This window comes from Rhagoletis pomonella, unplaced genomic scaffold (assembly GCF_013731165.1).
Source record: "Rhagoletis pomonella isolate Grant_MI unplaced genomic scaffold, Rhpom_1.0 Rhpom_scaffold_00012, whole genome shotgun sequence".
Lineage (NCBI taxonomy): Eukaryota > Metazoa > Arthropoda > Insecta > Diptera > Tephritidae > Rhagoletis > Rhagoletis pomonella.
This window is the reverse complement of record NW_023458566.1, coordinates 24,864,979-24,884,520: the sequence shown is the minus strand read 5'-3', so window position 1 is coordinate 24,884,520 and position 19,542 is coordinate 24,864,979. Positions and strand designations below refer to the sequence as shown.

Here is a 19,542-nt window from a genome sequence, read left to right as displayed (position 1 = left end):
AGGTCGTGGAAACTTCACTGCTTAAGTTAGTATTTCGTAATGCTTTGACGGAAAATAAATACGAACGAGAATAAAAGCTCTACAAAGCTCTGCAAACCAACAACAACCACCTCATGCGAAATTGCCTTCTTAAATAATCATTCTTGCTGTGTTTCGCGCCTGTTTTGGGGGGACTCACTTCTGACTGGAAAAAAAGAACCGCGCTAGAAGTACATTTTTGAAGCAACCAAGTCCGACCGGGTACTCGTAGTAACTGATATTCAATTGTATGCGGTTTTTATGTTTAAGTGGAATAAAACAAATATGTATATTAATTCAATGTTCTTACGAGTTGTTTTTTGGTGCCACTTCTTGCATATATTTCAATCAATGGAGTACCAGAAACAATTAGAATAAAAAATAAATCAAGTATTTGAAAAATGTTTGCCTTAAAACGTTTATTTTGGCGAAAAAGTACCGAAATTACTAATTTTTTCATTTCCGTTCGAATTCATCATAATTGTTTTTTTTTTTTAATAACTTTGGCAAGTTTTAAAATATAATATTTATATCAATGCCAATGGACATTGGCAACAAACAAAACATATCTGTGAAGTTTCAAGAGTGTGCCACCGAATTCCAAAAAAATATGCAAAATATCTGCCGCAGCTATTTTGAAATTTTACGATTTGTTGAATTATTTGATTTTTTCATTTATGGCCTTATAACAGTTATATTCAACAGTTTTGTTTAGCTTGAGGCCGATTTTAATGAAAACAGCATAAAGTTCAACTAACTTGTTGAGGGCTTGATCCCGGGATTTCGGGACTTCAAAAAGGGCCCGGGACTCCCGGGATTCGGGATCCCGAATCCCGGTATTAGATGCCTTAACTCATAATGATTACTGTCCCTGCTTTTGAGTTAAGGCGCGAGTAAACGTGGTAGCTTACTGCGTGTGGTGGCTACGGGGCGAATACGTTACATACACAACTACGGGTATATATACATATGAGCACGAGGGCACCCTGAAATTGTGCATATGGAAACTGTGCATACGAAATAATGCATATGAAAAAAACCGAAATAATGCATACATGAAAACGAACTTCTTTCTGCGTAGGCGGCCTTCGGCCGCGCTTAGGGATTATAACCCTTACTAAGTAGAACTCTCCTTTCTGTGTTGCCGGAAAAGGGGACCGGAAGTATTTTTGCGCAGAACTTCTTTCTGCGTAGGCGGCTTTCAGCCGCGCTTAGGGATTAAAACTCTTACTAAGTAGAAGTAAATAATTCATATTAGAAAAAACGAAATTATCCATATGCACACTTTCGTTAGAAAACCGAAATAATGTCTAAATGCACAGTTTCTATATGCGCAATTTCGGTGCCCCGAGCACGAGTTGTTATTTTTACTTTTTTTAGTGTATCTTTTTTAAGTTCTCATTTAAGTACAGTTTTGCGATGGAATCCGGGTCTTTACGCAAAACGGAAGATAATGCATTATCTGCGATAAGTGTGCCACGATTTTGCTCATATGTACACTTGCCTGCATATAGCTGCGAAAATATATTCTTTCTCAAATATACACAATGCAACCCTGCAGGGAAACCGCGAACTAGTGAATCAAATTTCCAGTTCCATACTAGATCTTTATCGCTAAAAACGAAAAAGTCCGATAGTAACTATGTAGATTCCGGCCAGTTCAAAATCAGCGAAATGTGGTTCATTTAAAAACTATTTTATTTCACTTCTTCCATTAGAACTCTATGTCTAAGGTGACGAATTTAGAACTGGTTCGGTACTATAGAAAAATGTATGCAGCGGGGGCTTGTTTACTTTACACAGATATGTATTTGGCGGCTTTTTCGTTCACATACGCTTCCATTCTACACTTCCCAGATGATTTTTCATAGCTTGGTTTGTAATATGAAACAAAAATTTGTGTTAACATTTTAACAACCTGTGATCTTCTGGAATCTAACCAATAAGCGATTCGAGTCGCATAGTAGGTTTTTACTATTATCAAATTTTAAATCACCCTGTACCGATAAAAAGTTTCTAATTTCAAAAAATAAAACCTTATCGCACATCTACAGGGCAAGGTTTTTATTTTTCATGTTATACAATTTATACAAAGTTCAATTTGAGCTCGTAGCGAATTTGGTTTAAATTCACTCGGAAGTGAATTGCAAAACCTACATGAAATGAAAGCCTTTTCAACCCCATTTCGATTGATATCCATCATTTAACTTATTTAACTTGTTAAATAATTTGAATGCAGCTTATAAAATGCATGGCAACCCTCCTAAATATATTTCAGAAACAAAGCCTTTTTTGAACAGGTGAAAACCCTCTTCAAACACTCAAAAAATATTTCCAGTGTTCAAACTAAAGACTTCTTAACACCCTTTCGTTTGACGTCAATATATACATCCATATTTTAATACATATTTGAATTAGGTAATTGCCCTAATTTAAGTTGAGTTGGCGTTTTTAAACAGGTGTCAATCCTCCATAAAGCCTTTTCAAAATTATTTCTATGATACCCATCTTTTAATAATTCATCCCACTTCTTAAATAATTTGAATGTCACTTTATAAATGCGTGGAAACCCTCTTTAAATATTCTAAATGTTCAAACTTTTTTAACTTTTTAACACCCTTCGCTTCATATGTATTTCAAATAACTTGCGTAAAAGTTAATTAAATTCGAATTTTTGAACAGGTGGCACCCCTCTTCAAAAGCAATTTCGCGCTAAGATATTCTTAAATTTTCTCCCTCTAACATTGCGAAACATACTTTAATTAACTGAGAATTAAATTGAATTTTATTTTTTAAACATGTGGCGACCCCGCTAAATATAGTTCAGAAAAAAAAAAAATTCAAACCCATACCATACCCTTTTAATAATGCATTTAACTTATTTAATAATTTGAAATACATTTTTAGACAGGTGGCAAAGCCTGCTCAACACTCTTCCGTTTGACATGGATATTTTGACATTTCATATAACTTTTGGATAAGTTAACTAAATTTGACACCCACATCAAAATAATTTCAAACTGCTACCTTCTGAGCCCCCTTTCGTTTGGCACTCATATGCTGACAAATTTTTTTTCTAATTAATTTCCTTAATTTAAATTTAATTTGATTTTTTAAACAGGTGGCAACCCTCCTGAAGTTAGGTTAAGGAAGAAAGATCTTCAAAAACCATTTCCATTGATACCTAGCTTGTAACATTTGATTTTCTTTTAGATAATTTGAATATAATTCGTTAAAAGGTGGCAACTTTTTTCAAAAAACCAACACCTTATTACATATTTGCAGTCCCAGAATTTTAAGTTGACATCTCATTTAGGAAAATCGAACGATCGATGCGGTTATTATGGCAGTGCTGATTAAATAATTTGAATTCAATTGTTCTACAGGTGGCAACTCTGTTCGAAAAAGTAAAACCAGTTTGCACATCTACAGGCCAAGCGCTTTAATTTGACACCCAAACTTCAAACTTTATACAAAACTAAAAAAAGTGCGTTTGCGGCGAAGCACAATATTGCATTTTCTGCATTTGATCACTTATCAGTGCTATTGAAAACAGTGTTCAGTGATTCAAAAATTGCATCACAGTTGCACACGAATGACATGTACAAATAACGCACAAGTAGATGCAATGATCATAGATTCCCCACTTCGCTGTTTGCTATTTATGACTTAGTTCCTTCCGGTCGCTTAACGAAAGGTGAAAAAACGGGATAACCTAAAACGAAAAACGGGAAAAATATATAGAATTGCATGGACAAAAAGGCAACACTGCTGGCATATTCCGCAAACCACTACTTTGCAAAATGTATCCATAAACAAAATGTAGCTCTGATCCAGTACTCCATGAACTTACAGGATTTACACGAACTTGCAGGAAGTTGCAGGAAGAATGTTCCCGTACTCCAAAATCCTGTAAATGAGAGCGACTTTTGGAGAGTTGTGGAGAGAATGAAGTTGCAAGATTTTACCCGAACTCTTTCTTCTGGTAAAATCATGAAAAGTGTCAAGCAATCGCCGGTTGACGTTTTTACAGGAATAATGGTTTTTTTTTGTTCCCGTACTTTTTGTTGTTACTCACTTTTTACTCTCACTTCAGAGAGTAATTTTGCTGTTTGACAGTTTTACAGGATTTTTCACGAAAAGTATTGGATCAGAGCTTGGATGTATAAACAAAATGCAAGAATGATAGAATTCTGTCAAATTCACAGAGAGAGGAATAGCGGTACCGCGATTGGCGCAACCTCTATTTCTCTCAATCGCGAACAAAATGTATACACACAAATTTATACATTTCGCTTATAGTTAAGTGGTACATATTTTTAGGCTTCGTTCTTTGCTTGCAAATCCGCAGTCTACTTATAACATAAAAGTATGTTACCATATAAATATAATCTCAATCAAAGCTCGTTTGTTTATTACCCCGTTTACAGAGGTAAATCTCAGAATTTTAGTTGTCAAATTTTTTTGTGCTTATTATTCCCACAACTCAAGGAAAAGTTAGGTTTCTTCTCTGTGCCACTGTGATCACTTTTTTCTGCTATGTTAAGCAATTTAAGTATATTTTAACTTAATATTTTATTAAAAAGTACTATTATTACAAACCACTTTCCCTTGTTAGCGTGAGCCAAGATCACTCACGCGCCCATCTCTAATATCTACATACCCATATTACCAGTTAATAAGAGAATTTTTCTTAATTTTCTTCTTTCGCGTTTAGTTTATATTTAAAAATCCTCAATTTATCAATCCAAACTATAAACTGGCTGTAAATATTAAATTTGTAGTAGGCATATGTATGTATGTATGCTTGTATGTTGACACTGCAGGAGTGTGGCAAGTATCCTCTGTATCGTCCTACGAACATATTGGTCTGCAGTACTTGTGTGAACGTTCGTTCGTACATATATCAGTTTAATAATCTTTGATTAACCGGTTGGTTGTTGGTCACAGTGCTCTTCTATACCACACGGCAACAGTCGTTCTAGCTATGTATGTATGTACTGGCCCAATACAAATGCTCCAGTCGGTTTTATTAACTTCTCCACTAAGGGAAGCCATAGACGGAGATGTACATAGCAAGTAGAAGCTGTTTTCTGCTCCTTATACTAAATACTAGAACTTCTCTTAATACTAGAACTATTTTACTGTTGTTGTTTCTCCATTTCAAAACTTACAAATTTACGTATAAGTACATATGAATTATATATATACGTACATACATGATTATGTGATATAATGTTGCTGAGGAAAAGGAAGCTGTGTACATATGTATGTATGTATGTATGTACATTGTTGCTAGAGGTTAGCGCTGTGTGGTAAGTGGCTTCTGGAGAATGTTATAAAAGACCAATTGAGTCTGTATGAACCGTCAGTTTCTTCTTGGCTGCAGAAGATAACTAGTAAAATTTACCAACTTTCTCTCACTGCAAGTGTAATGTTTTATTAATTGAGCTTTTATATTTAGTTTGTTTAGTAAAGTTTTGGTGATTGAAAAATTTTAAGTGTTGAAACTAAAATAAGCGTGACCCATATACATAAGTACATACGTACATATAATACTGTAAAGGAACAACAAAGCAAAGCTCAAAAAAAGTAAGTTTTCATAACATACATATACAGTGGGGAGCAGAAATGAGTACATGATGATTTTTTTTTTTTATTTGCAAGGTTTTTAAAGTTAAAGTTTTTGTGTGTTTTCTTTGCATAAAAATATAGTTCATCAGTGAAAAATTTTGTCTAAAAACCTTAAGCTTTTTAATCTGATTTTTATTTAATTTAATCTTTTTTTTTTTGAGTATGCAGTTTTGTAGCCCATTAAATTTTAGCAGTGCAAGTTTTAAGCTGCTACAAAATCGCGTTGATTTTTAATATTTTTTTTTTTGCTGACGACAAATCAAGTGCGTTCAGATTTGCTTTCATAATTTCGATAGGCAAGTCTAAGCAAATGCTTGAAAAAGCTTAAATATTTGCACACTTCTGGTAATGGTGGATGGGGTTGCCAAAATAAATGACTTTTTGACTTTTTTTCCTCGATTTGTTCTTGATTTATGATACGTTTCCTCATTTCTACTTAATTTATTGACAGATTTAAGGGGCGGAATCATTTGATGAGCCGTAATTACGAATGAGCCGTAAATTACGATAATTTAATTTTAATTGGTTTAAATTAATTGATTTCGATGTGAAATTAAGAATGAGCCCGAAATCAAGATAGTGTAAATGCCAATAAGAGAGCAAAACAAAAGTAAAAAGAGGAGTTTGTTAATGTTGTTCTTAACTAAATACATGCTTTTATCTATGTATAAAGAAAAGATTTTTTCAGATGAAAAATTGGATTTTTGTTTTTGTTTTACATAAACACTTATCAAATTAGCACAATCTGCAAGAGTCATATGCCATCACTTGGGTATCGCTTCGTAATCTCGTAACTATACCAATGACTGTCGCAAATGGTTAACGTGGTTTTTCTAAACTAAATTTGTTAAAAACGCACTTGTGGTTACAACGTCCCAAACAAGATTCAAGTGGTTTTGTCTGGCTGTCCATCGAAAATCAAACTGCGGAAAATCTACACAAAAAAGCAAGGGAAAAATCGATTGTAAGGTCTATGCACACACATCAGTGCCGTATCAGTATCGCTCGGTATCACTGATACCAATTCACACATATCCGTAGTAGTCCGTTCGTTGCTCTCAGTAAAGTGAAAAATGGGCTCACAAGGCGAGAAATTGGGTCATTCCATATATGTACTATTCCAAACATGATTTTTAAACCCGGAATTCCTATATTTGTTGTGAGACAAATTATATAATTCTGGATAACGTCGCACCAACTCGATTTTTTTTTTACTCCAAAACAATCGAAACTTGCAATAAACTCGTTAGCTCGTCAAATAAATACACAAAATAACGTTTTCGAGTTATTTAGAAAACACGGCACTGTGCCGGACGTGTCTAAACATCTATTTGAGACTGTGGCAACGTTATTTTATTTTTCACTGACAGTGATACGGAACGGATACGCCACTGATGTGTGGATAGACCTTTAGTGGTTTTTCCTTGTATTTTATTAATAATTGCAAATACATATTTGTGTTGTTTCAATAAAAAATATGACACAGAAATCAAAATAAATACTTTTTTGTTATCAAATATAAAAGGGTGCAATTGTATTATGATTCGCCCGGAGCGGCTAATTTCTCAACACCAGCCTTGTCTGCCATGAATGTATGTTGGGGTATTACCACTTGGTCCTTTTACACTTTACTATGTGTAATTTCAAGAATTCAGTGAGCTGTGTTTAAAATTCTGATTTTTATATTTTCTCAATTTCTCTTATTCATTCATATTGTAACTTTCTAGAATGCAGACAATATTAAAATGCATACATATAATATTAAATAAACATTTTGGTTAATTATTATAAATCGTAATTGGTGGCCTCATCACAACAAAACATTTTCACGCACTTACCGCAGAAGAATTAAATTTCTTACTGCCTAAATTTGACCCAACAATTTCTGGAACAAAGGCTGATAAGCTTATTCGGTTGTTATTGCTTTTTCAGCATTAGCTAGTTCTTCTTTCCACTTTGGCGTTGATACAGCTACCCTGTAGTTAGTTAAATGTACCAGTTGTAAACTACCTCACAATTAGTATGAACCGCATGCCCAACTAGTCAACCTACTATCTATTTTCCATGCAATAAACTGGTATTTTTAACATTGGGATGTGCTATGGAATAGCAATTGTGAGATTTCGGTCAGAAATATACAAATCTCATACAAGTTCAAAATAGACAGAAACAATTATGGACCGAAACCACTACTTTGCGAGTCAAAAAATTAAATGAATTCATGAATATACAATAAAAAAAAAAACTTTGATTATTTATACTTTAATATATTACACATTTTTATTTAGCAGCCTTAGATGAGTATTAATTAAAAGGAAAAATAAATACATAAATATTTCAAACTTTCGAACATAAATTTAAAGGCATTTACCGTTAAATGTTGTTAAAAGTAAAAAGGTTTCAGGTACAATAAACTCAATATTTTTCATCTTTTTTAATAATATTGAATATGCAAAAGAAAACATTTTAGTTAAAAATAAAATAAATACCTTAGTTAATTTTCGATTGAACTTAAATAAAAATAAAAAATAGCATTAAATTAAATTAAATCCATGAGCTTTGCACATTTAAGTCCTTTCTTTTTAAAATTGTATACAATTAGTAATTGACGCTTAAAATTTTAGATTTGGATAAGAATAAAATAAATAAATAATTTATGCAGTTATTAAATATTCCTAATTTTTGCCTATAGTTTGGCTTGTTGATTGACAATTGAAATTAATCAAATAGTTATACATATTAAGTAATTAAAAAAAGTCAAAAATAATTGAATTATCAAAAATAACAAAATAATCATGTAATTAAAATTAATGAATTAATTAAAAAAATTTTGCTTAATTATTAATCATTAAAAAGGTGCTCATATTGGTACTTAATCATTAAACGGCTATCCAAAAAAAAAAACATGTTTTAATTCATAACCGTTATGATTATTAGTCATTATTTAACAGGTGTGGTATAATTGAATATTTAATCGCTTTAATGGTTTGCCATATACCCAAATAAAAGTTATAATATTTTGTGTACTTTATTGTATTAAACTGACGAAGTCAAATAAAACCGGGAATGAATAAATCGCATTGTACTTGGTACAAGTCTGGTCATTTTCGAACTTCCTGTACATAGAAGTTTAAAATGACTATAAAAATGGAATAAGCATTAAGTACAAAACCGCGTAACTGACATTTGCTGCCAAAAATTGGATTTGCTCACACAAGCTCTTGGCTGAAGCCTTATCCATTCGTCCTGAAATATACTAGCCAGAAATGCGATTGCTTTATAAAAAAGAGAAAACCATTTTGAAATATGAATGCTTTTACTCTCTAGAAAATAACTTATGCAAACGACGATACGCACATACATATCTGTGTTCGTATGGAAAAGTAGCTTATGTCGAAGGGCTGGATTTAGTATAATGCGGCATTCTCAGCATACGATTGCGGATGACTCACTGGCGCCGAGCCGTTGAAGAGCTTTTGGCAAATAAACGTGCAAGAAATAGTTCCGATACTAGCAAGTCAATATTCTTATTAAGTCTCATCGCAAAATTTCTTGTCGATTTAAGAATAAAGGGAATGCTGCATTATACTAAAGCCAGCCTTTCGACATAAGCTACTTTTCCATACGAACACAGATATATATACAGCGTACAGCATAAATATTACCTCTACATACATATGTATACAATTGCATATATTTAGCTATTTGTACTTCGAGTGCGTTTTTATTCGTCTTCCTTTGGGCTTCGTCCTCAAGGGAATATTTTATGTTGGTATGTAAACTAAAAACTTGACTAATCACAACCGGTTAATGTTGCACGCAACAGGTCTTTCATGGTTAATCCTGTTTGCGTAGCTCACTTCAGCATGCATGGGAACTCAGGCATATCTAAAAATAAATTCTACTTTGACAATCTACGAATTACAGCATTGCTGCTTTCAGCCTTGACTAGAATCAGTAGCTTCGATTGCTACTCTTTTCCACTTTTCAATGCCAAAACGACGCCCAACAAACTGTGAAATGAAAACGCATACATATATGTACTTGTAGTATTGCTGGTTTTTTTTGCTATTGCACATACTTACGTACATATATGTATTTATCAATATAGTATGCATGGGCTTATTCCCATATAAAAGAAACAAATTAGTCATTCCCATGATTTGCGAGAATTCGGCGCCATAAAAATTCCTTCCCAGGCTCGCGCTAGAGATAATCCAAAATTTGGTTTTCTTCATACAATTGTAATTGACTAAATATAAGTTTTTTATATTTTAATCTAACTTTGTAGTCAAAGTTAGGTTTTCTTTTTTTAAGTTAACGATAATAAAGCGGCAAGTTAAGTTTCAAAAGGAATAGTCCACCATACAAAGAATCGTCAGACTTTGGTCATTTCACTGTATGAACAGTTACTTTGGTAAAAAATTAATGAATATCACAAGTCATGTGCAGCCATCTAAAATGTGCAAATACGAATCCTGCTTATGGGCTGTTCCGCTGGCGTTGCCGAACGCGCCGATTATTCTTAAAGTCTACGGCGCCGACGCCGCAAAGCCTATCGGCGTAAAGAACTAATACGAGTTCGAAAGATTCGATATCAGTTATTCGATTTAGTACATATTATTTTGATATTATCGCCTTTTCCGTGCGTCCTTGTTTTTATTGAATATAATTTGGAATTCTTTTAGAAACGATGCGATTTTATTTTATCTTGCTTTATTTATCAAAGTAGTGCCCTTAGCAACTTTTCACTCTAAGCTAGCGAAATTTAATTTCAAAGAGAGAGAACATTTCTTTAGGAATACTTTTTCTGCTAAAAACTTTACTGTTAAAGACATCATGTTACTTTTTTCTTAGAGGAAATAAGTCAAAAGGGGTCTCCACATCCAGCTCGGAACTCAGTCGATTTTTACAATTACAATTTTTGCTAATTCTTAAAAAAAAATTTACTTTTCTTAAATTTTTTATTTTTTTTTCACAGATGCTAAAATATTTGCTGCTTTGCACTTTGCTTGTCCCTGTAGTTTTGGGTGCGCCGCTGCTTGGGGGCCAGGGCCAGAGCGACTTTGCTTCGCACATAGTGATCGTTACACCGCAGGCCCAAGTGCATCTTGAACCAGCTATTAAATATGATGCCGCCAGTTTCATTCATCACCTCTCACCATTAGCTCGCATCGCCGCTCCGCATGAAGAGACTATTGTATACGTTCCTGCTAGTGCTGGTGCGTCTATCATTCCTGTTGAAAGTGCTAGCGTAGGTCGCGCCAGTGCTAGCGAGCAGCAGCAAAAACAGGCATCCAAACAGTGGGATCAGATCTCTCAGCAAATTCAGCAAGCTGTTCAAACCGGTTCATCACAGTTAGGCCCCCAACTAAGCGAAGCAGCTTCCGCCGCCTCCAGTGCCGCTGCGGCAGCTGGCCAAGGCTTATTTCCTGCACTATTCCCACCGGCCGCACCTGCATCTTCCGCTAGTTCAGCGATCAGCTCCACCGGCAAGGAGGATAAGCCGAAAATTTCTTATGAACTTCCAGCCAACACCGAAGCCTTGCTAACCAGCAACGCACGCATCTATGCACTTACACCGGCTGTATCACATGTTGTCGATTTTGTTCACTCGCCCATATTCGTTGGCCCGATCTCAGCAATACGAGCACGCAGCATTCAAGGTGATGCTCAGGAACCACTGACCACTGCTGCATTAGCGGGAGAAAAATCTGAACAGCTTCCATTAAAGGATATAACCAAGAATTTGAAAAAAGTAAGCCCTGCGCAAGCGAAGGAAGAAATTGAAAAAAGCTCAGACTATGGCAAATTATTGGGAGCCAATGCATTAAAAGAAGAAAAAAATCTATCGGATGAAAGTGAGGCAAAAAAAGAAAGTGAGGCTAATAAATTCAATCACTCTTTGTATTAATTTATTTATGTATTTATGTATGTATGTGCTTTCCAGAGCTTCCGGAGGATAACAGTAACAAATTTTCTGACATTCCAAAGGGGGGCCTTTCTCAAGCTCCTTTACCAGCTCTACCTTCTAAACTTAAAAGCGGGTCTTCTGACGACGTAAATATAAGCGACGATCATAAAGAGGCTACCAAAGGAGCCATCTCCGATCCAGAGCCTCAGCCTAAAATTGCTTAATTAATATTGCATAGAAAACATCATCAAGCAAGAGGAAAGATAAACCCAAACCGAGTACTCAACACCTTAATAAACTGTGGAAAAAATTGGTAACTTTTGCTGAGCCACAGTTAAATTCATCTAGGCGACCGTACTAACATCATAATATTCCTATTTTATCATACTAACCTACACATACTCTTGAAAAATTAAAGCGGGTAATTACTCGAAAAGCAAAAAAAAAAAAACTTGTCACCGTAAGTTCATCATCATTCATAACCATAAAATATAACAGAACAATAAAAATACAGAAAAAAATGTGTTTGCGTGTATTTCTGTTGCGTGTATGTAGTTCCGAGGGCTTTTCTCAAGGACTTGATGCTGCTTATAAGCAGACTTCAAGCGTTTCTGCGTTAATATTGCATCTGCAACCAAGTCAGCTTAGAGATCGTAAAAGAAAATTATATTCAACAATTTTATTTAGCTTGAGGGCGTTTTTAATTAAATTTCTTGCGGGAAAAAACAACAATCTCCATTTTGGTAGAAGTTATAACTGCTATTTCGGAGATCGCCACATCTCCTAATCAGACTTCTTCAACTGGGATTCGATCCAACAACCCCAGCCGCCTAAGCCAGTAGTCTTACCCATTGAGCTACATAAAGCATTGTTCACTCAAAAGCGGTACGCGTTCCAGCGATTCCTGTACAGCAATTGTTTGAATGTATTAAAAGGTTGCAATGCAGATAGAGCTAGACAATAGATCTACCTTTATGGGGTTTAAATTTCATAGTGCTGGCTTTTAATTTGACAGTTTTATTCGCTTTGGAAGTGGCTGCTCAAAAAATAATGTTGAACGAATTCGTTGAAAATCCGACATCCCCGAGATCAAAAATCAAATTGAAATTAAATATACCAAAACCCTCTAATTTTCCTCAAAAAAATCAATGAGTGAGTTCGTTCTGCTTAAACTAACAGCTTAAGGATAAGGCTCTTTACTTCAATTATAAAAAAAAATCGGTTTATCGGAAGAAGATCGCGCAAGAGAATTAATTGGAAAACGATTATCCACAGTTCAGCGAATGGAAGCTATGGCAAGACTTAAACCTTATCGAGTTATATTATATAATTCTGTTAGATTAAATAACCACACCCGTTTACTTTACCCCAATGTTCACACCAAATGTGGTATTTTTTAGTAATGACTAAAAAACATGTTTAAAACTTGACTTCAGTCAACTCCCACGTTAAAAAGTTTAAGCTAAAAAGAAACAGGGTGATATCCTCTTAAAACTAAATTTATAGAAGTTGACACAACTCAATACGAGTACACCACCTAGAGCCAGAAACCTTAGCTCATCACTGCTGTGATTTATACTGCGCCTCAAAGTTTGCTGCTGCTGCAACAGATATGCCGCTACGACACAAATGTTTAAGTTTTTGTGTAATTTTGCGGCGTACTCGAAATTACAACTGTGATGAGCTAAATTCTGTGACTCTGTTGCTATAGAAGGGTTAATATCATATTCGTCATCAGTCACCTCAAGGAGCACTATGCACATCAAAATCAGTCAAATATGTACATATTTATGAAGTAAACGCATTTGTCGTGCTAGATCCTCAATTCATTCCAATATGCGTCTTACGAAAAAGATGCTCTATTTAATGAAGGAGGAATCGGTGGGCCGAGTTCTTGACATTTTTACATTAGCCAGTTATTGGAGTTTCGAAATATTGAAGATAAACTGTTGTACTCGATGTAACTTTTTTTATAACTTTTACTAATATAAAAATTTCAAAACTTTTTTAATAAAAAATGGCTTTTATCAAATATGTAATATAACTAACTATTCTTCAAACAACTATATTATTAACAAAAATAGCAAAAGAAAGTGCATACTTACCTGACGCCTCACTACCCATGTTGACAAAACTGTTATTTATAAATAAGAATCAAATGACAAGCGAAATTATTTTATCACCACTTAAAAGAAAAGACATAAATTCGACGAGTGAAAGAAAAGCCAACTTTGCGCTTTTGCTAAAGCTACTGCGTTGCATGAAAAGTCAAAATTTCTATGTTACATTGTGGACTGGTTTATAAGGAGTATTGCAAAGTTATGTGTGACAAGGATTAAGGAATTTAGTTTTTATATTTTTGCCGTCGTATTGAGTCACTTTGTCCTTATGAGCACCGTTCGGTGTCGGCGTAAAACGGAGAAGCTCGGCCAAACACTAACGTATGTGTAAGCGCCAATCTATTACACTGATCAACAAAATTCTGTTGAGTAAAATATTGTGGCCGATCCTTATAGGATTTACCCCGGGGAGAATCCGAATCTGATATTGGATTGGTTCTAGTTTTCGAGCAACTTAGCCTTTTAGACATTCAATAGTTCTTATCTGAGCCTGCATAGTACTGAAATGTCATGTAATAAATATGTTCTTAGAGTTTTGAGCGTTTTGATTGATCCTAAAAAATTATATTGACCTCAAAAGGGAAGAACTCATCTGCTTACGTGTAATTCCTATCGGGAAAATAAACCCTCAATGCGCGACCTCTTAGAATTGCCCTAGAGGAGGAAGGTCAATGTGTGATCATTACTAAGTAGGAGATCAATTACGAAAATTTGAGTCCTGTTCCGGTCGCATTGCAGGAATTTTTTTCCTTCTAATGTACATACTAGGGATGTGCCGGATATAGATTTTGCCGGATAACCGGATTCCGGATATCCTGTAAAAAGTAACTGCCGGATTCGGATATCCGATCGGATATCCGGTAGACTTTTGCCCTTAATAAATTTCACAATATTGTTTTTTTGCCGGCTCGAGTTCATCTCGACATCCGCACCGTTTCTGATGCTACAGAATTTACCACTTCGAAAACACAATTACGCACACATCTGTGCGATGATATCGCAGTGAAAAATGGCATCTTATAAACAAACAAAAAACAATCTTCATCAAATTCTTTGCTTTTGAACAATCAAGATGTTTTGTTTTCTTACGTTAATTTTTGTTTAAATTATACAGAATCCGCCTATTAACCTTTTTCGTTTCCGAACGCGTAGGTCTGCAATTTCCAATTAATAATTGCGGCATTGTTGTAATTTTTTCGGAACAGATTCGCACCGTCAGAATCGCACATGTGTGTTGATGCCTTATATGGACCTTACATGGTCACATTGTTTGATCAAACTGTCTTCTGTGTAATTAGATGGTTTAACTTACACGCTTCAAAAAACCCATAAAATTTCAGTTTTTGTTGAAGTTGTATCACCACAAAAAAGGTTTTGGAGATTTATTAGTTCTAAAATGAAGTCGAATTATTTTCTTTTCTTGCTCATTTCTTCTTTTTATTTAAATTATCGGGCACTTGTTCTTTCACTTTGTTTATCATTTTGATCAAACAGCACTTTACATGGTCCACAGCACATGTCAAACGACTATCAAATATGATGAAAGTCAAAACTACTAAGGGTATTCATCAAAGCTTATAAATGCAATGTAAACCGTATAGACTTATAATTGTGTAAACTTTATAAATGAACTGTCAAAATTTGTATGGAAACTCGTTTACACATTTCTGATACATTTATCCAGCGATTTCACTGAATAAACCTGATAAACTGAAGCCAATGCAACTCTGTCGCAAAAGGTATGAAATTGCGATTCACTTATCAAAAGTATTTATAGAACTATTAATAAAAAAATTTACTTGATTATAGAACTAAACATTCAACAACGACAATGCTTCACTATTGCAACATTTTATGACCCACGTTTCAAAACTCGTTTTTTTCTGACGCCAATAAAGCTAAAAACTGGGTTGTTGATGAACTAATTCGAAATTATAAATCAGTTAGCATGGAGAAACCAGTTGAATCATATGAAAAATGCCGAACTATAGTGAAAGCTTCCATCGAAGATCGAGCTCACGAGGATATTTGGCTATGCTTTGAGGAAATCGCCAACGGCTCTGATGCTGATTCTAGTGATATGGATAGCCAAACGATTAGTAGACAAGGCAGCGAACGTACATGAAAAAAGGCAGCAATTTATGAACTAGAAATAGAGAAATATTTGCAGCTACCTCTTATATCCAGACAAGAAGATCCCTTAACTTGGTGAAAGTATAGCCGCAAAGAATTTCTAAATTTGCTTACACTGGCATTGAAGTATCTCTGCGCGCCACCTTCCTCAGTGAACTCGGAAAGAGTATTTAGTGCATCGGGTAACATTTATGTTGAAAATAGAAATAGGTTGTTGCCCGATAATGTGGAAACTTTGATTACTAATTATATGCTATTAAATTGGATTACAAAAATACAAAATCTGGGAAAATTTCTAAATTGAATCTTTTATAATCGATATCCGGAATCCGGCCGGATATTAGCCAGTATCCGGCCGGATAACCGGATAACCAAAAAACGGCCGGATAGGCCGGATTCCGGATATCTACCGGATACCCGGCACATCCCTAGTACATACAAATATCGTTAGCTTAGAGAGCAAAGTCTCTAAGCCAGAGAGGGAAAAATATTCTTGTTGTCATTTTCTTCAAGTATTTCGAAAATCTTTGAATACAACATTTCGCGTGTTTAAAGCAAAGAAAAACTCTATACGAATAAGAAGGATTTGATCTTTATTAAAAGATTTCGTAATATTTTGGTTTTGTCGGCATTTCTTGCTTCCTACATCAAAATATGGGTTTTCATAAAAAGTGGACTTAGCAACTTTTCACGCTAAGCTAGCGATTTACGTGTACATATAATGCCAATAAGCAAACACTCATAAAATCATTTCACATACAATTTTTTTTTTTTTTTTTCACCTTTGCAGCATACTAAATTGTTTTTTTTTCAGTGGTGTTTGTCCAATGGCTATGTTTACAGTTTAAAGCGCATGTTGAGCTAGTGACATCGATGTGAGCTACATATTGAAATTGCACAAATAAGTTATATCAAAAGTTTCTCTTGACACACTCGATTTCGTTTAAATGTTCATTACAGCGAAAATTTTTAATTGAAATACATACATATGGACTTAGTCGGTTAGTATGGATTCAGTCCACACCCACAACTATGACATCGATGTCGTGCTCGCCTATCTCTATGAACTCATTGTACTCGCCTTTGTCTTCTTGCATTGTAGATTGGACCCCTAAAAAAAAAAGGAGAAGCTAATTAAGTACATATTTCAGTATGTATGTATGTATGTATGTATGTATGTACTCAATATATACATAAATATCGATACCTTAATAAACATAGAATGGCCTTATCTAACATTTTTGCTTCTTTACAGTGTAAGTACTTGCTATGAAATATAATGTAAACATACATTATTTCTCATTGTTTTTAAATTGGTTTAGGTCCTTGAAGAGTAATTCACTGGTTTAGAATGGTGGTAGAATTTCTGAAGAAAATAATTTAAGCCTTTCTATATGAAGGTACCGATATGTATGTATGTATGTATCTTCAGAAAACATGCTTCCGAAGTAAATGTTACCATCATCTCATGATGGACCCACTAATTAGAGCCGGGATACTATCGGTGGTGCCATCAGTAGTTGGTGCCACAATATAGTGGAGTTTTCAATTTACTTAATCAAGAAAAATGTATTAATTAATGTTTATAACAACAAAACAATGTGTTCCTCTCTTTACATCATCGTGATCAAAAAAAAAACTGAATGCAAAAATATTTATGTATATATATAAGAAAAAATGTGCGTATCGTGTGGCAAAACCAACTGAAATGTTTATAAATAAAGTGTTATAGTGATATCATTACTACCGAAAAATGTTGCCCTTGCACGTTGCAAACTGTATTTGATGTTACACTCGCCCCTGTAAAAGGGCATGTTTTTGCCTTCTTGCCCTTGTCCAGCTCACGCATTTCACAATACCTACATACGTTTTAAGCAACCATCTGATTTTCAGGGCAACAAAGTTTCAAAGGGCAGAAAATGTGCCTTTTTGCCTTACAAGAGTGTGACATTTTAAGAAACGAACACCGCCGTTTGCCTTTATTTTGGAATCGAACGCGAAAAGAGAAAGGGGCAATGAAAAGGCGACATTTTTGGTAGAAACGGAAACACAATTAATGAATAAAAAGTTTGAAAACATCTCAAAAATTTACAAGTTCTTAAAAGAGTACGATCTGCTTCAACGTTTCTAATATAGCCCTCATTAACCAGCCAGCCGAAGTTCTCTGTAGCTAGCACTGCTATTTATGGTTCATATATGTATTGTTATTGATATGTAAAATTTTATAAAAAAAAAATCTTAAGTTTAGTCATAAAAGGTCCCATTGAAATCAAGAATAACAGAATACAAGATTGCGCCAATCGAGCTGACAGCAACCGGGCGTGACGTCAACAATTACCAGAATGAGAGAGCAAGACGAACTCGACAAGAAAAAGAGGAAGCATCGAACAAAAGACAGTATTGTCACTGTGAAATGATTTTGTTAAAATTTTTTTAAAGTTGTTTACTACACTTACGATCGCTATAAATTTTGCTTTCTTTTTTTTAAGATTTTCAAAGTCACCAAACTAAAAAAATTTCGCGTTTTGAATAACCACTAAATTTGGTGCGAAAAGCATCAAGTTGGCAACATTGAATGTAAACAAAAGTATTGTGTGACGTCAGCGAATGGGTGGATGCTGTCAAATCGACGAAGAGAGGGTTAGCGGTCCGCGAATGGCGCCACCTTCATTTTCTGCATCGTTCATTGAAATCACTTCAAACGGCGAAAACACAATAATTTTATATATGCATACATACATACATCTAATAATAAGTAACTTTTTTATGCAAAATTTTTTAAAATCTTTTTTAGCGATTTTATCGCGATATATAGTATCGGTTGTCATTTCAAACAATAACAAACATATACATACATATGTCGATAGTTTTCCACCTCTATCCTTAATGGCATACCTACGGATGATGTACTGTTGAATTCGGAACTTATTTTTTCTCCCTGCACTGTAGAACTTTGCGCCGCGCTGGTATCCGTGTATTTATAAACAGAGAAATACGTTTGGATGCGCTGAATTATATGCTCCAGAAACGGCGGAAATTTGTGCTCGGTGCCGTCGCCATAGATTTTGATGTTGCCTTTGCTATAGCTGGCCACTCGCCGTGGATACGTTTTGAAGCCCCCGGTCGCAGCTTTGAGAAATAGGATATTCGGCATATTGGCGTTATTTCCCGCGGATCCCCGCAATATCACTGTACCGTTCGGCGTAAATTCGAAGTAGCCGAACCTTTCGAGACCACCCCGGCCACCTTCGAAGCGATTAAAACCACCTGATTCATTGACGTGCTTATTTGCTTCAAAATTTTGAAAGATTGTTCTGCTGTATACGAATGGCAACACGCGCGCTTGCGTAATATTCAAACCAACCAAGAAAAAGTGAATCAAGGAGACAAATAATCCAATGTCCCAAGCTCTCATTGCACAACCACCAGACTTATTCATATTAAAACTTCACAGATAATTATAGTTATGTATGGCTTTGTGACGCGATCGCTTATTTCAATTTGTACCGCTTTCTTTTGCGTCAATAATGTAACTGATGGGGCATCGCACGTATTAACAGCAATAACCGCTTTTAGTGCCTAAATAACTGCACACGATTGGCATTTACAATTGGCATCGTCTGCATTTTGCAGGTCCATAATTACCAATGCAAGTATGTATTTACGCTTGTAATGTCATTGGAAGAATTTTAATTATTGGCGTGGTCGAGCCTCTGAAGGCGG

General features: G+C 34.9%; 2 protein-coding genes across 2 annotated transcripts; one reads left to right on the top strand and one right to left on the bottom strand.

Moving 5' to 3' along the window:
* Positions 1 to 5,373: 5,373 nt before the first annotated feature.
* Positions 5,374 to 12,087, top strand: LOC118748191. The gene is made up of 3 exons (XM_036482567.1): positions 5,374 to 5,610; positions 10,634 to 11,531; positions 11,603 to 12,087. Exons 2-3 carry the CDS (start codon positions 10,634 to 10,636, stop codon positions 11,788 to 11,790), a joined length of 1,086 nt encoding a protein of 361 aa, XP_036338460.1. The 5' UTR covers positions 5,374 to 5,610; the 3' UTR covers positions 11,791 to 12,087.
* A 4,745-nt stretch (positions 12,088 to 16,832) lies between these two features.
* LOC118747387 lies at positions 16,833 to 19,523 on the bottom strand. Its single transcript, XM_036481437.1, has 2 exons — positions 18,715 to 19,523; positions 16,833 to 16,930 (listed from the first exon to the last, which is right to left on the bottom strand). Exons 1-2 carry the CDS (start codon positions 19,256 to 19,258, stop codon positions 16,833 to 16,835), a joined length of 642 nt encoding a protein of 213 aa, XP_036337330.1. The 5' UTR covers positions 19,259 to 19,523.
* Between the last annotated feature and the right edge of the window lie 19 nt (positions 19,524 to 19,542).

What these genes read in the sequence shown, in the direction of transcription:
- LOC118748191 (XM_036482567.1), top strand. Translation starts at nt 10,634, where the DNA reads ATGCTAAAATATTTGCTGCTTTGCACTTTGCTTGTCCCTGTAGTTTTG. An exon ending in AAGTGAGGCAAAAAAAGAAA is followed by an intron (nt 11,532 to 11,602) that starts GTGAGGCTAATA and finishes TGTGCTTTCCAG; the next exon opens with AGCTTCCGGAGGATAACAGT.
- LOC118747387 (XM_036481437.1), bottom strand. Translation starts at nt 19,258, where the DNA reads ATGAATAAGTCTGGTGGTTGTGCAATGAGAGCTTGGGACATTGGATTA. An exon ending in CAACAGTACATCATCCGTAG is followed by an intron (nt 16,931 to 18,714) that starts GTATGCCATTAA and finishes TTTTTTTTTTAG; the next exon opens with GGGTCCAATCTACAATGCAA.